Genomic DNA, 14164 nt, shown 5'->3' on the forward strand with positions numbered 1-14164 from the left:
AATAAGATAAGTAAAAATGCATGTAGAAATGTAGTGGATTTTCATACATATGTTTTTTACCAAGTACAAAAATGGATGTAGCATAACCAGATTGACCCTTTAAAGGCAGATATATTGTGGATTTTTTGTTGGACATCATCTCGGTTGTCATTCATCAATAATGGATGACTCCCATTGAAAAAACATTGTCTCCATCTGAAATGTTTACTGTACCATCATGCTAGAAATTGAGATGGTACTTGGAGCCACTCACCTTTTGTTTCAGAGGTACTGATACCGAGGACCATCCACTGTGTGATGGAGTCTTGAAGAACCATGTTAGTCTTTTCATGTGTGACAATACTGAATAAGGGAGCGAGAGTGAATGATATACATTTCTATCTGCTGGATGCATTTAACATGTGAGGGATTGCTTTAGCAGAACCAGTGGGAAATTATTATTATATTATTAAAAGTATCTAAACTACTACTTCCTCCACATCATTAGAATACAATGCATCATGCTGTAGGTCTAATAGAAAACAGAACATTTGCTTGCAATTGCATTGAACTGGGGCGTCGCTTACATTTGAAAGCCCTTTGAATATCTTATCTTTGGTTGGTCAGATCTCGAGTATGTGAGATACCTACCTGGTTCCCAAATTCTGAAAGCCATACCTGATTAATCCATCAATTTGACATAATCAGTAACACATGAGGAACAATCATGTTTTACTGTCTGTTAAATGAAATGTTGTCTTTACCCAGCATCCGTTTCTTTATCACTCAGCAGTATGGTGGTCCACATCCAGCTGACATCAAATTTAGAGCGGATAATAATGTCCTCCTCATCCTCATCAAAGAAATCTTCATTTGCTTCAGAAAAATTAAACAAGATTAAAGAAGAGAAAGAGAGTGAGAGAACTCGATAGACATTTATATTTACACAATCTATTGATTTGCCTATGAAATGTCAGACAAAGACAGACTGAAAAAAGAGAGAAAAAATGCTTTTACTGCGAGCGAGGATCAGTTCTGGGGTGGTGAAGCGTATCTTATCTTTCTGGATTCCTTGACAGCAGCGTAGAAAGGCCTCCACACACTTCGGCCCTTCTGTGATGTAGTGCGAGCGCTTCTCACATGAGTAGTCCAAGGGAAAGTCCATCATGCCATCATGACAGCACCTATTCACATCCTTTTCACACTGTATCGCTTGGGAAGTAGATAACATAACGCAGCTATATCGGATAATTCACCCTCATTCTATTTATTATCTATTACATCAGCCCTTACTCACCTAGCTCATTTTTGGCATCCTGTAAAGACTTTGCCTCTCGCCTCCTTTTAGGTACCTCTGTGTCACAACTGAATCCTAAGAGATGATTGAAAAGCAATTGAAGCTGATAAAAGGGTCTAATCTTAACTAACATAATTGAAGAAACCAAGAGAAAATCAACTCCAGTATTTGTCCGGTAGCTTAGTAATTCAAATGCTGCAGTGATCAGTGCATCTCAACAAGCGTATGCTTATCTGGAATGTAGTAATACTATAATATAATGCAGATTGCTCCTACGTTGTCTAGGTGCTGTTTTTTCTTGATTGGATTCAAACAGGAGGCCAGCATCTGAGAAAATGGCCATGTTGTTTCGCCCCCCTCCCCTTGTGCACCCTTTGTCACTCCTCTCTACTTCATCCCAGATCTGAAATAAAGTGAGATAGAAGGGGGGTGTCAAAATGGTTCAAGCAGCAGAATATTAAAATGTAACAAGATTTCAGTGAGTCACCTTGGCCTGCGTGAGATTGCCCTTTTTACTCAGCATGTAAGCAGCCTTGTCAACCACCACCAGCCCAACCTTGGCACCTGGGTCTCCCTCCACGTTCAGAGAGAACTCTTCTCTTGGGCGGAAGTCTAGACGTTTATTAGATTTCTTTATGGATAGTTTTAGCTAAAAATCAGAACATGGACAGATGCAAAGAACATTAATGAGAACAAAAAAATGTGATGTGACATATTGAATGTACACTACACTCCAAAAGTATTGGGACAGTGACAATTTTGTTGTTGTTTTGGCTCTGTACTCCAGCACTTTGGATGTGAAATGGTTAATGGCTATGAGGTTAAAGTGCAGATTGTCGGCTATAATTTGAGGGTATTTTTTTAATCAATTTCGGGTAAACTATTTAGAAATTACAGCACTTTTTGTACATAGTTCCCCCATAGAAATGAATGGAAAACAATGTATTGTGTCATTTTGGAGTCACTTATAATGTAAATAAGAATATAATATAAATATTTCAAAACACTTCTACATTAATGTGAATGCTACCATGATTACGGATAGTTCTGAATGTTTCGTGAATAATGATGAGTGAGAAAGCTAGACGCACAAATATCCTACCCCCAAGACATGCTAACCTCTCACCATTAAAATAACAGGGGAGGTTAGCTTTTTGGGGGGGTACGATATTAATTTACTTTCTCACTCATCATTATTCATGATTCCTACAGGATTATCCGTAATCATGGCAGCATCCACATTAATGTAGACGTGTTTAGAAACATATTCTATTCTTATTTACAATAAAAGTGACTCCAAAATGAAACAATTCATTATTTACCATTAATTTCTATATGGCACAAAATAATCTGAAACACAACCAAAACATACAGGAAATGCATCCAACACATTTGTAGAGTCACAGTCTTGATGTAGTCATTGCTTGCTATGAATATGGGACCAAATACTTAACTTTTTACTACTTTAATACACATGTATACAGTGGGGAGAACAAGTATTTGATACACTGCCGATTTTGCAGGTTTTCCTACTTACAAAGCATGTAGAGGTCTGTCATTTTTATCATAGGTACACTTCAACTGTGAGAGACGGAATCTAAAACAAAAATCCAGAAAATCACATTGTATGATTTTTAAGTAATTAATTTGCATTTTATTGCATGACATAAGTATTTGATCACCTACCAACCAGTAAGAATTCCGGCTCTCACAGACCTGTTAGTTTTTCTTTAAGAAGCCCTCCTGTTCTCCACTCATTACCTGTATTAACTGCACCTGTTTGAACTCGTTACCTGTATAAAAGACACCTGTCCACACACTCAATCAAACAGACTCCAACCTCTCCACAATGGCCAAGACCAGAGAGCTGTATAAGGACATCAGGGATAAATTGTAGACCTGTACAAGGCTGGGATGGGCTACAGGACAATAGCCAAGCAGCTTGGTGAGAAGGCAACAACTGTTGGCACAATTATTAGAAAATGGAAGAAGTTCAAGATGACGGTCAATCACCCTCGGTCTGGGGCTCCATGCAAGATCTCACCTCGTGGGGCATCAATGATCATGAGGAATGTGAGGGATCAGCCCAGAACTACACGGCAGGACCTGGTCAATGACCTGAAGAGAGCTGGGACCACAGTCTCAAAGAAAACCATTAGTAACACACTACGCCGTCATGGATTAAAATCCTGCAGCGCACGCAAGGTCCCCCTGCTCAAGCCAGCGCATGTCCAGGCCCGTCTGAAGTTTGCCAATGACCATCTGGATGATCCAGAGGAGGAATGGGAGAAGGTCATGTGGTCTGATGAGACAAAAATAGAGCTTTTTGCTCTAAACTCCACTCGCCGTGTTTGGAGGAATAGAAGGATGAGTACAACCCCAAGAACACCATCCCAACCGTGAAGCATGGAGGTGGAAACATCATTCTTTGGGGATGCTTTTCTGCAAAGGGGACAGGACGACTGCACCGTATTGAAGGGAGGATGGATGGGGCCATGTATCGCGAGATCTTGACCAACAACCTCCTTCCCTCAGTAAGAGCATTGAAGATGGGTCGTGGCTGGGTCTTCCAGCATGACAACGACCCGAAACACACAGCCAGGGCAACTAAGGAGTGGCTCCGTAAGAAGCATCTCAAGGTCCTGGAGTGGCCTAGCCAGTCTCCAGACCTGAACCCAATAGAAAATCTTTGGAGGGAGCCGAAAGTCCGTATTGCCCAGCGACAGCCCCGAAACCTGAAGGATCTGGAGAAGGTCTGTATGGAGGAGTGGGCCAAAATCCCTGCTGCAGTGTGTGCAAACCTGGTCAAGAACTACAGGAAACGTATGATCTCTGTAATTGCAAACTAAGGTTTCTGTACCAAATATTCAGTTCTGCTTTTCTGATGTATCAAATACTTATGTCATGCAATAAAATGCAAATTAATTAATTAAAAATCATACAATGTGATTTTCTGGATTTTTGTTTTAGATTCCTTCTCTCACAGTTGAAGTGTACCTATGATAAAAATTACAGCCCTCTACATGCTTTGTAAGTAGGAAAACCTGCAAAATTGTCAGTGTATCAAATACTTGTTCTCCCCACTGTATATACACATATATAAATATACAGTTGAAGTCGGAAGTTTACATACACTTAGGTTGGAGTCATTAAAACTCGTTTTTCAACCACTCCACAAATTTCTTGTTAGCAAACTACGTTCATCTCTAGGAGACAGAATGCATCTCCTTCCTGAGAGGTATGATGGCTACGTGGTCCCATGGTGTTTATACTTACATACTATTGTTTGTACAGATGAACGTGGTACCTTCAGGTGTTTGGAAATTGCTCCCAAGGATGAATCAGACTTGTGGAGGTCTACAATTATTTCTGAGGTCTTGGGATTTTCCCATGATGTCAAGCAAAGAGGCACTGAGTTTGAAGGTAGGCCTAGAAATACATCCACAGGTACACCTCCAATTGACTAAAATGATGTCAACTAGCCTATCAGAAGCTTCTAAAGCCATGACATAATTTTTTGGAATTTTCCAAGCTGTTTAAAGGCACAGTCAACTTAGTGTATGTAAACTTCTGACCCACTGGAATTGCGATACAGTGAATTATAAGTGAAATAATCTGTCTGTAAACAATTGTTGGAAAAATTACTAGTGTCATGCACAAAGTAGATGTCCTAACCGACTTGCCAAAACTATAGTTTGCTAACAAGAAATTTGTGGAGTGGTTGAAAAACGAGTTTTAATGACTCCAACCTAAGTGTATGTAAACTTCTGACTTAACTGTACACGCACACATACTTTTGGTTCCCTAAAATGGAGGGGACTATGTACAAAAAGGGCTGTAATTTCTAAACAGTTAATCCGATATGGATGGAAATACCCTCAAATTAAAGCTGACAGTCTGCACTTTAACCTCAGTCATTCTATCATTTCAATTCCAAAACAACAAAAATATGTCATCGTCCCAATACTTTTGGAGCTCACTGTATATTGTTAAAAAAGTTATAGTTTAGAGTTACCTGTCCCATGCACTGGTCCTCCACGTCCACCCACAGTGAGTCAGCCACCACGTCATAACCTTGCGATGGCACAATGTAGAAAGCCACCAGGCGGAAGGAAGGGAGCATGTCTGGAGTTACTTTCAAGGTTTCTTTGAGGAGAGCTTTGTCCTTTGAATTCCACTTCCCCATTTCAATGATCCGCCCTTTGCTGACCACCTAATATAACATTTAAACCGGACTGTAATAAAAATCAAAAATATAGAATTGCAAAACGATAAAGAAAAACATAGTTAATTTACAGTTGTTTTACCATGTATGAAATGAAATCATGTTGAAAAACCTGGGCCCCATTTTCTCCAAGGAAGTTAATGGCAACGTAGAGGGACTCATCCTTCTTCACAACAGATTTGTCCACAGAAAGGTGGATGTACTCTTTGACTGTCTTTGTCTCGTATGCTAAAAGTGTGATATCTTTTCGTGCCTGGTGACTAGAATCAAGTAAATCAGAGACAGCTGTTGTCACTTGGACATTTTTTTTTTTGTCTGTGCGAACAGTGTTAATGGTGATGACAGCTATTCCGTGGCTGTCTGTGAAGTATTTCTGTCCCTCTCTCTCTATTTCAATGCCCTTTACAGGAGAGCCAGAAGTGTCAGTCAGGTACACCTGGAGAGAGAGAAAGAGAGAGGGTGTGTTTAACAGGGGTTGAGAGGGCATGAGTGTGAGAAAGGTTGCATGACCGTTTGTGTTAATGTGTTTGAGTTACCCTTATGTAAATGAAGTTAATTTAAAAAAATGTATACTGTACTTTAATGTATCATTTTGCTTAAATAAAACGCGCTTGAAATGTTATTTAAATAAGTGTTTTTGAACTTTTTTGGTTTATATGTACTTCATGTCTTAAGATAGATTACTTTTAGTGTATTTTTTGTTCATATGTATTCTTTTTAGTATTTTGAATAATATCGTTTATGCGTACACAGAATACCTAACAAATAAAAGTGTCCTCCTTTCTCTTATTTAGCGATTATCTTGCAAATGCATGTTTTTCAGAATTCCACACACTGTCTAATTTGTAGAATAATTTGGTATACTTCAATAATATACTGAAAGTATACAGTATGTGTTTAAATATAGAAAAACTATGCTCCAAGTTAACTTTTTCAGAGTGAAGTTTTAGCAACATTAAAGTGCATGAAAACATAATTTTATAGCGAAAGTAATATACTTCCTTGATATTTGAAAGAGAAATAAACATAGGTAACACTTAACTTGACACCCAGTGTAAGTTGTGACACGATCATAACCATGTCATAACACTGTCATGACCCATATATTTACACCTGTTGTGACATACATTGTGTTATTTTATGGCTGGTTATGACACTTACATAAGAGTCTCAAAACCCATAGTTATTCAAATTAGTTTTTCCCCTGCCAATTAGTTCCCTTTTGTTTGAAAGTTTGTCTTTTAAATCTTTAGTTTTTGTTGTAATGAATTCATTAGTCATGCTTTTTTCATTGTATTTTAAATAACTTCATGACCCTGTCATGAAGCATTATGACCATCATGTGTCACTTTACTTGGACTAAGAAAATACACTTTATGTTAATGTCAAGAAGCATTATGACCATCATAACCATATAACCCAGATAGGCCTATCACGTACATGCCCTATATCAGTCATCAGTCAGAAAGAGGGTTTCTTGTCCTGCTCCTGGAATCTGCTCCTGCATTCATCCCAGTATTCAGCAGCAGAGAATTGGGGTAGGTGCATGTCTGACATCAATGTTTGCACAATTACAATTATAATTCGCCAGCAGCATACCACCCTGCATACCACTGCTGGCTTGCTTCTGAAGCTAAGCAGGGTTGGTCCTGGTCAGTTCCTGGGTGGGACACCAGATGCTGCTGGAAGTGGTGTTGGAGGGCCAGTAGGAGGCACTCTTTCCTCTGGTCTAAAAAAAATATCCCAATGCCCCAGGGCAGTGATTGGGGACACTGCCCTGTGTAGGGTGCCGTCTTTCGGATGGGACGTTGAACGGGTGTCCTGACTCTCTGAGGTCATTAAAGATCCCATGGCACTTATTGTAAGAGTAGGGGTGTTAACCCCGGTGTCCTTGCTAAATTACCAATCTGGCCCTCAAACCATCACGGTCACCTAATAATCCCCAGTTTACAATTGGCTCATTCATCCCCCTCCTCTCCCCTGTAACTATTCCCCAGGTAATTTGCTGCAAATGAGAACATGTTCAGTCAACTTACCTGGTAAAATAATGGATAAATAAATTTAACATGGTAAATTTCTAAAAAGTATATATAACAAACATACTGTTGATACGTAGGCTATGGTGTAACGGAATGTTTTGACTTGTGTGGTAGGTTTTGTGAGTTTTGACACTCTTATGTAGGTGTCATAACCAGCCATATAATAACGCAATATATGTCACAACAGGTCTAAATATGTAATGACAGTGTTATGACCATATTATAACAGGTAATTACACATGTAGGCTGTTATGACATATTATGACATGGTTATGACAGTGTCATAACGTGTTATGACGCTGGGTGTCAAGTAAAGCGTTTCCTAGACATATAATAAGTAAATGTGTTGTTTTTATTTTTATTTTATTTTTAGATTTAACATACAATATACATTTAAGGACTTGGTAAGGATATAATTCTGCTTCTTTCTAAAGACAAAAGTTTACCCTTGTGATGTATGCAACTTACATGAAGATTAAATGGTAGGCCTGGCTTGAAGAATTTGGAGGATTTGGTAAAATGAATTGAGTAAGGAGATGTAACCACTTTGATGCCTGTGAGTTCTGCTGTTACAATGTCACTGCCTAGAAAAGAGAGGGACCAGGAGAAAACAAGGTGTTATATGGGATGTAACAAATATAATCTGTGGATATTAGGGTCAAATACACATTCCAAATGCTCTTATGTATATTTACAGAAAAAAAGATGGGTGTCACTAGTAAAAGTCACTAGTAGAACAGCCCATCACAGGCTGGATTGAAGATGCTCTTTGAATTATCTATCGTCCAAAAACAAAGACAACCAATGCGGCCTTAATAAGTGTTTCCATGTTTAAAAAAAAAAATCTATTAAACTGAACATGCAACAGTAATAAAGGGATTATGAACACATGACAATGATTATATAATACTTGAGCTGTGCTTGATTTAGTTTTCCATGGAACCAATAGAGTAGCTCCAAAAATGCACACACAAAGCTAATTCAAGCACACCTCAAATACTTTCTAGCATTTTGAAGTATTTTGCATAAGTATTTGACCTTGGTCTGATGGATATGAATGGATGAATCCCTATAGCATTCACAATAGGTATTACCACACCTGAGCTAGTGAAGACAGTAGCTCTTGCATAGAGAGAACATTCAAGGATATCATCAATACTATTAACGTCTTTAGCGGCAGCAATGATTTGGGCAACTGTCAGTATGGCTGTGGTTGTCCCTGTCTGAGAGACAAAATCAAAAAGATGGTTAAATGTAGAATATCTACAAATCAGTATTCTAAGGGTACAGTGCCATGAAGAAGTATTTGCCATCTTTCTAATTTTCTCTACTTTTGCATATTTTTTATATTAAATGTTATCAGATCTTCAACCAAAACCCAATATTAGATAAAGGAAACCTGAGTGAACAAATAACATAACAATTACATACTTATTTAATTTATTTCATAAACAAAGGTATGCAACACCCAATTTCCCTGTGTGAAAAAGTAATTTCCCCCCCTTACACTCAATAACTGGTTGCGCCACCTTTAGCTGCAATGACTCCAACCTAACGCTTCCTGTAGTTGTTGATCAGTCTCTCACATCGCTGTGGAGGAATTTTGGCCCACTCTTGCATGCAGAACTGCTGTAACTCAGCGACATTTGTAGGTTTTCAATCATGAACTGCTCGTTTCAAATCCTGCCACATCTAAATTGGGATTAGGTCTGGACTTTGACTAGGCCATTCGAAAACTTTACATTTGTTGTTTTTTATCATGTAGACTTGATTGTGTGTTCTGGATCATTGTCTTGCTGCATGACCCAGCTGCGCTTCAGCTCACAGACGGATGGCCTGACATTCTCCCACAGAATTCTCTGATACAGAGCGGAATTCATGGTTCCTTCTATTAAGGCAAGTCGTACAGGTCCTGAGGCAGAAAACCCTCCCCAAACCATGACACTTCCACCACCATGCTTGTCCGTTGGTATGAGGTTCTTACTGTGGAATGCAGTGTTTGGTTTTCACCAAATGTCTTCCAACGAACAGTTCATGCTTGAAAACCCACAAATGTCACTGAGTTAAAGCATTTCTGCATGAAAGAGTGGGCCAAAATTCCTCCACAGCGATGTGAGAGACTGATCAACAACTACAGGAAGCGTTTGGTTGGAGTCATTGCAGCTTAAAGTGGCACAACCAGTTATTGAGTGTAAGGGGGGGCAATTACTTTTTCACACAGGGAAATTGGGTGTTGTATAACTTTGTTAATTAAACAAATAAAATAAGTATACTTTTTTTGTGTTATTTGTAAACTCATGTTCCCTTTACCTAATATTAGGTTTTGGTTGAAGATCTGAAAACATTCAGTATCAAAACTATGCAACAACACAGAAAATCAGAAAGGGGGCAATACTTTATCATGGCATTGTAAATCCTGCCCTAAATCACTGCTTTGAATTTGAGTTTGAATTGCTGAGAGATCGTACAATTACTTGATCAATAATATGCTGCCAAATAATACATAACATACCTTGTGGAAACATTTCAGTGATCATAATAACTTTGCTGTAAGGGCATCATCAGTAAAGCACAGTTCAAGAAAAACGTACTTGTAATTGGTGCCTTTGTAGTAAGGTGGATAACTGGATTTTCGTGCCATTTTTGCACACATATCCAAACATGACATATGCATAGCCTACAACCTCCGTTCCAGAGAAGTACCTGAGAAACAAGTGTGTAGCAGTGTTATAAATGGAATTGAATCTTCGCTAAGCTCCGCCGCCCTTAGTTACTGTTGCAACCTCAGACAACATTTTCCCGGGAAACCCAATTCCCCATTCAACCATTGGCGAAATGCCCTCCCCAATGATCACAAACTGTGCTTCTAATACACAATGAAATTAAACACAGACTACCCCTTGCTAATCAGGAAACTTTTGCTTATGTTGTGGTGAACTGTCATTACAATATATTCACGGGAACCTTGTCAGATTATGTTTGTAGTGTGGCTAGCCACTGAATTGCACCGTCAGCATGCATGCAGTCAAAGCTATAACAACTTAGGAGCTAACTAGTGCTCTCTAATCGTATCCGGATGTTGACAGCAGATGGGAGTTGTATTCATAGCATTGCTAACTTAGCTAACATACATTTTGAGAAAACAAGTTAGAAAGATAATGGTGGAGAAAGGTCAAGGGAAGCTATTTTCATATAGAGGGAGGGGACTGTATACGTTACGCAAAGACAGAATACTATAAAGGCAGGACTCTGTAATATGAGAATTTAATCTTTTCCATGGAAGGGCTCGGCTCTGTTACGTGTGTAATAAAGTCTAAATTGAATTCACAAGTTCCGGTATCTGTGTAAATATTTGACTCAAGATTTTCCACAACATGTACTGTTCAACTATTTAGTAATTTAAACATTTATTTTTTTGAAGGAAACTCCATTCTTGCCATAGCCCTCACTAGCTTTCATGCGATTTAAACATAAGCTTGTCCGAGGTGTCGGACTAGACAAGAGTTGGTATCCATTGGAGCACTGCGATTAGTTTCCCAAAAGTCTGGGGCGGGGCTTAGTGAAGGGTCAATTGAGATTTACTTCTTGAATTAAAATTGAAATAGAGTAAATACTATAGGATGTCAATGTTTTATTTATTATAGAATTTCATTAAAGTCAATACAATTCCAATGCTTCATATAATGTATACTTCAATATTAACAATGTTTATTTCAATATATTATCAATGGCATATTGTTGTAAATACTTACTTTGGGTTATGATGGAGAAAGAAATGTGTGCTAAGCTCATGGCAAGTTTATTATTATTTTTTAAATCAATGGGTAAATATCAAGAATTGAAATGACCGTTGACCAGATTATTTAAATATAAAACGTACAGTGCATTCGTAAAGTATTCAGACCCCTTGACCTTTTCCACATTTAGTTACGTTAAAGCCTTATTCTAAAATAGATTAAATATAAACATTTCCTCATCAATCTACACACAATACTCCATGATGACAAAGAGAAAACAGTTTTTTTTTTTTATTGTTGCTAATTTGAGTGGCCAGACTAAAGTCACTCCTCAGTAAAAGGCACGACAGCCCGCTTGGAGTTTGCCAAGGCACTTAATGTACTCCCAGACCATGAGAAACCAGATTCTCTGGTCTAATGAAACCAAGATTGAACTATTTAGTCTGAATGCCAAGCGTCACGTCTGGAGGGAGGCTGGCACCATCCCTACGGTGAAGCATGGTGGTGGCAGCATCATCCTGTGGGGATGTTTTTCTGCGGCAGGTACTGGGAGACGAGTCAGGGTCGAGAGAAAGATGAACGGAGCAAAGTACAGAGAGATCCTTGATGAAAACCTGCTACAGAGCACTCAGGACCTCAGACTGGGGCGAAGGTTCACCTTCCAACAGGACAATGACCCTAAGCACACAACCAAGACAACGCAGGAGTGGCTTCGGGACAAGTCTCTGAATGTCCTTGAGTGGCCCAGCCAGAGCCTAGACTTGAGCCCGAACATCGAACATCTCTGGAGAGATGTGAAAAGAGCTGTGCAGCAACGCTCCCCATCCAACCTGACAGAGTTTGAGAGGATCTGCAGAGAAGGATGGGAGAAACTCCCCAAATACAGGTGTGCCAAGCTTGTAGCGTCAAACCCAAGAAAACTTGAGGCTGTAATTGCTGCCAAAGATGCTTCAACAATGTACTGAGTAAAGGGTCTGAATATGAAATATGTGATATTTCAGTTTTTATTAAAAAAACATTTGCAAACATTTCTAAAAACCTGTTTTTGCTTTGTCATTATCGGTTATTGTATGTAGATTGATGACTAAAAAAACAATTGAATACATTTTTAGAATAAGGCTGTAACGTAACAAAATGTGGAAAAATTCAAGGGGTCTGAATACTTTCCAAATGCACTGTATATTAGCCTCTGACATGTCTACAGTGTTAGCATAGGTTCAAATCTCGCTTACTGCCCTTTGACACAACCTCTCTCTCTCTCCCCATTGTCATCTTCGCTCACTATCTGTTAAATTAAATGTCAAATAAAATACATTTCCCAGAGGGCATCAGATCAAGCACCCCAGGCTGGATATTGTTTTTCAAACTCACCTAGCTTCTAAATCCACTTTAAAGTCTTGGTCCTGAACATGTAAATACTGCTTCCTGGTTTTCAATGTGACCTCAAATGTTGGCAACACTATAACAACAACAAAAAATACAATGACATAATGACAGCGGACAGTAAAAAATGAAATAAAAAAATCCTGCTGTTAGATCGATAATCTATAATGTTGTGTTTGAATGGATGTCTCACCATGTTTCTTCACATCAAATGAGGTGTTAAAGACCCTGTCAGGTTCACTCTGTAATTTCACCTCCAGGGTCCACGTTCCTTCCTCCCTGAAGGGAATAGAATACATTAGATCATTTACACATTGTAAATAATGTTCCACTTCTAATTTCACATTTGCAATGTGGAGTAACAAAATAAATGGAACACTTTTTTGCCACATTCATGGGCGCGCAGACACACACACACACTGGTGGAAAAATGACCCAATTGTCATACTTCAGTAAAAGTAAAGATACCCTTAACCATTGGCATACAATGGTCGCGCCCGGCGGAAATTGAATTAACATAATACAAAAAATCCCCCTGAAAATCTGTCTGTTTAAGTGAGAGAGATGTTTTTTTTGTTGCATGGGCTGCGTCTCAATCCATCTCATCCGCCAATATCGCCCTTCCACATCTGGGGTGAAAGGTGGCAGAGCTAGAGCTGTGTTTGTCAAAACATAAGACATCCCGAAAATCGTTTTTTCTCACAAACACATTTGTAGCGTACAAACGGTTTTGCCTACTATGACCACTCTATTGAAAGCTGAGACTCTCACGAACACGATGGTGTTCTCCATTTTGCACTAGGACGCCCACAAGCCTAATCTGAAGGTCCAGGTACCAGTTTAAAAATGAATGGAAGTATAAATGGAGATATTTTAGGCACTAAAATAAGGGGATAAATACATTTTGAAAAACATTTTTTGTTTGTTTCCTGATCTTATATCTCTGAGATATAGGAAAGACACTTCAGAACATACTTCCTTTAGATTTTTTGAGGGGGACTATCTGTTTTTCCATGTGGTGATTCTGTTATTCAATGTGTTTCTATTGGCTAATATCAGTAATGCCAAATTCAATGTTGCATACAATAATTTTTTTATGTATTTTTTTTTTAATAACTTGAGGGGTTTTAAAATTGAAAATCAAATAGCTAAATGATCTTTGGTATGACCATCTTAAAATTCCACAAGTTAGCTTAATAGCAAATGACTCAAGTAAAAGTGAAAGTCACCCAGCAAAATAAACTCAGCAAAAAAGGAAACGTCCTCTCACTGTCAACTACGTTTAATTTCAGCAAACTTAACATTGTATGAACATAAGATTCAATAACTGATGGCAGAATTTGTAAAAAAAATTATATATTTACGGATAGCCATGGGCACACTCCAACACTGAGACATAATTTACAAACAAATAATTTGTTGTTTAGTGAGTCCGCCAGATCAGAGGCAGTAGGGATGACCAGGGGTATTCCCTTGAAAAGGTGTGAATTGGACCATTTTCCTG

At 38.6% G+C, this 14164-nt stretch overlaps 1 protein-coding gene across 4 annotated transcripts in view; it reads right to left on the minus strand.

Annotated features, from left to right (window-relative positions):
- LOC120056079 (complement C3-like) overlaps positions 1–14164 on the minus strand; it is a 55320-nt gene that overhangs the window by 22744 nt on the left and 18412 nt on the right. For 3 of the 4 annotated variants that reach the window (XR_005477739.1, XR_005477738.1, XM_039004230.1), the window contains exons 6-18: positions 12854–12939; positions 12649–12736; positions 10132–10243; positions 8640–8763; positions 8009–8124; positions 5584–5937; positions 5292–5489; positions 1764–1925; positions 1553–1679; positions 1277–1351; positions 997–1191; positions 744–858; positions 254–342 (exon numbers count right to left, since the gene is read on the minus strand). Coding sequence is in view for 2 of the 4 variants with exons in the window: in XM_039004230.1 (XP_038860158.1) it covers positions 254–342; positions 744–858; positions 997–1191; positions 1277–1351; positions 1553–1679; positions 1764–1925; positions 5292–5489; positions 5584–5937; positions 8009–8124; positions 8640–8763; positions 10132–10243; positions 12649–12736; positions 12854–12939 (1841 nt within the window). In the remaining 2 variants the exon portion in view is untranslated. The remainder of the gene's footprint in view (positions 1–253; positions 343–743; positions 859–996; positions 1192–1276; positions 1352–1552; positions 1680–1763; positions 1926–5291; positions 5490–5583; positions 5938–8008; positions 8125–8639; positions 8764–10131; positions 10244–12648; positions 12737–12853; positions 12940–14164) is intronic. The other variant, XM_039004231.1, reaches the window with a different exon arrangement.

Source organism: Salvelinus namaycush, chromosome 11 (assembly GCF_016432855.1).
Source record: "Salvelinus namaycush isolate Seneca chromosome 11, SaNama_1.0, whole genome shotgun sequence".
In the NCBI taxonomy this organism is placed as follows: domain Eukaryota; kingdom Metazoa; phylum Chordata; class Actinopteri; order Salmoniformes; family Salmonidae; genus Salvelinus; species Salvelinus namaycush.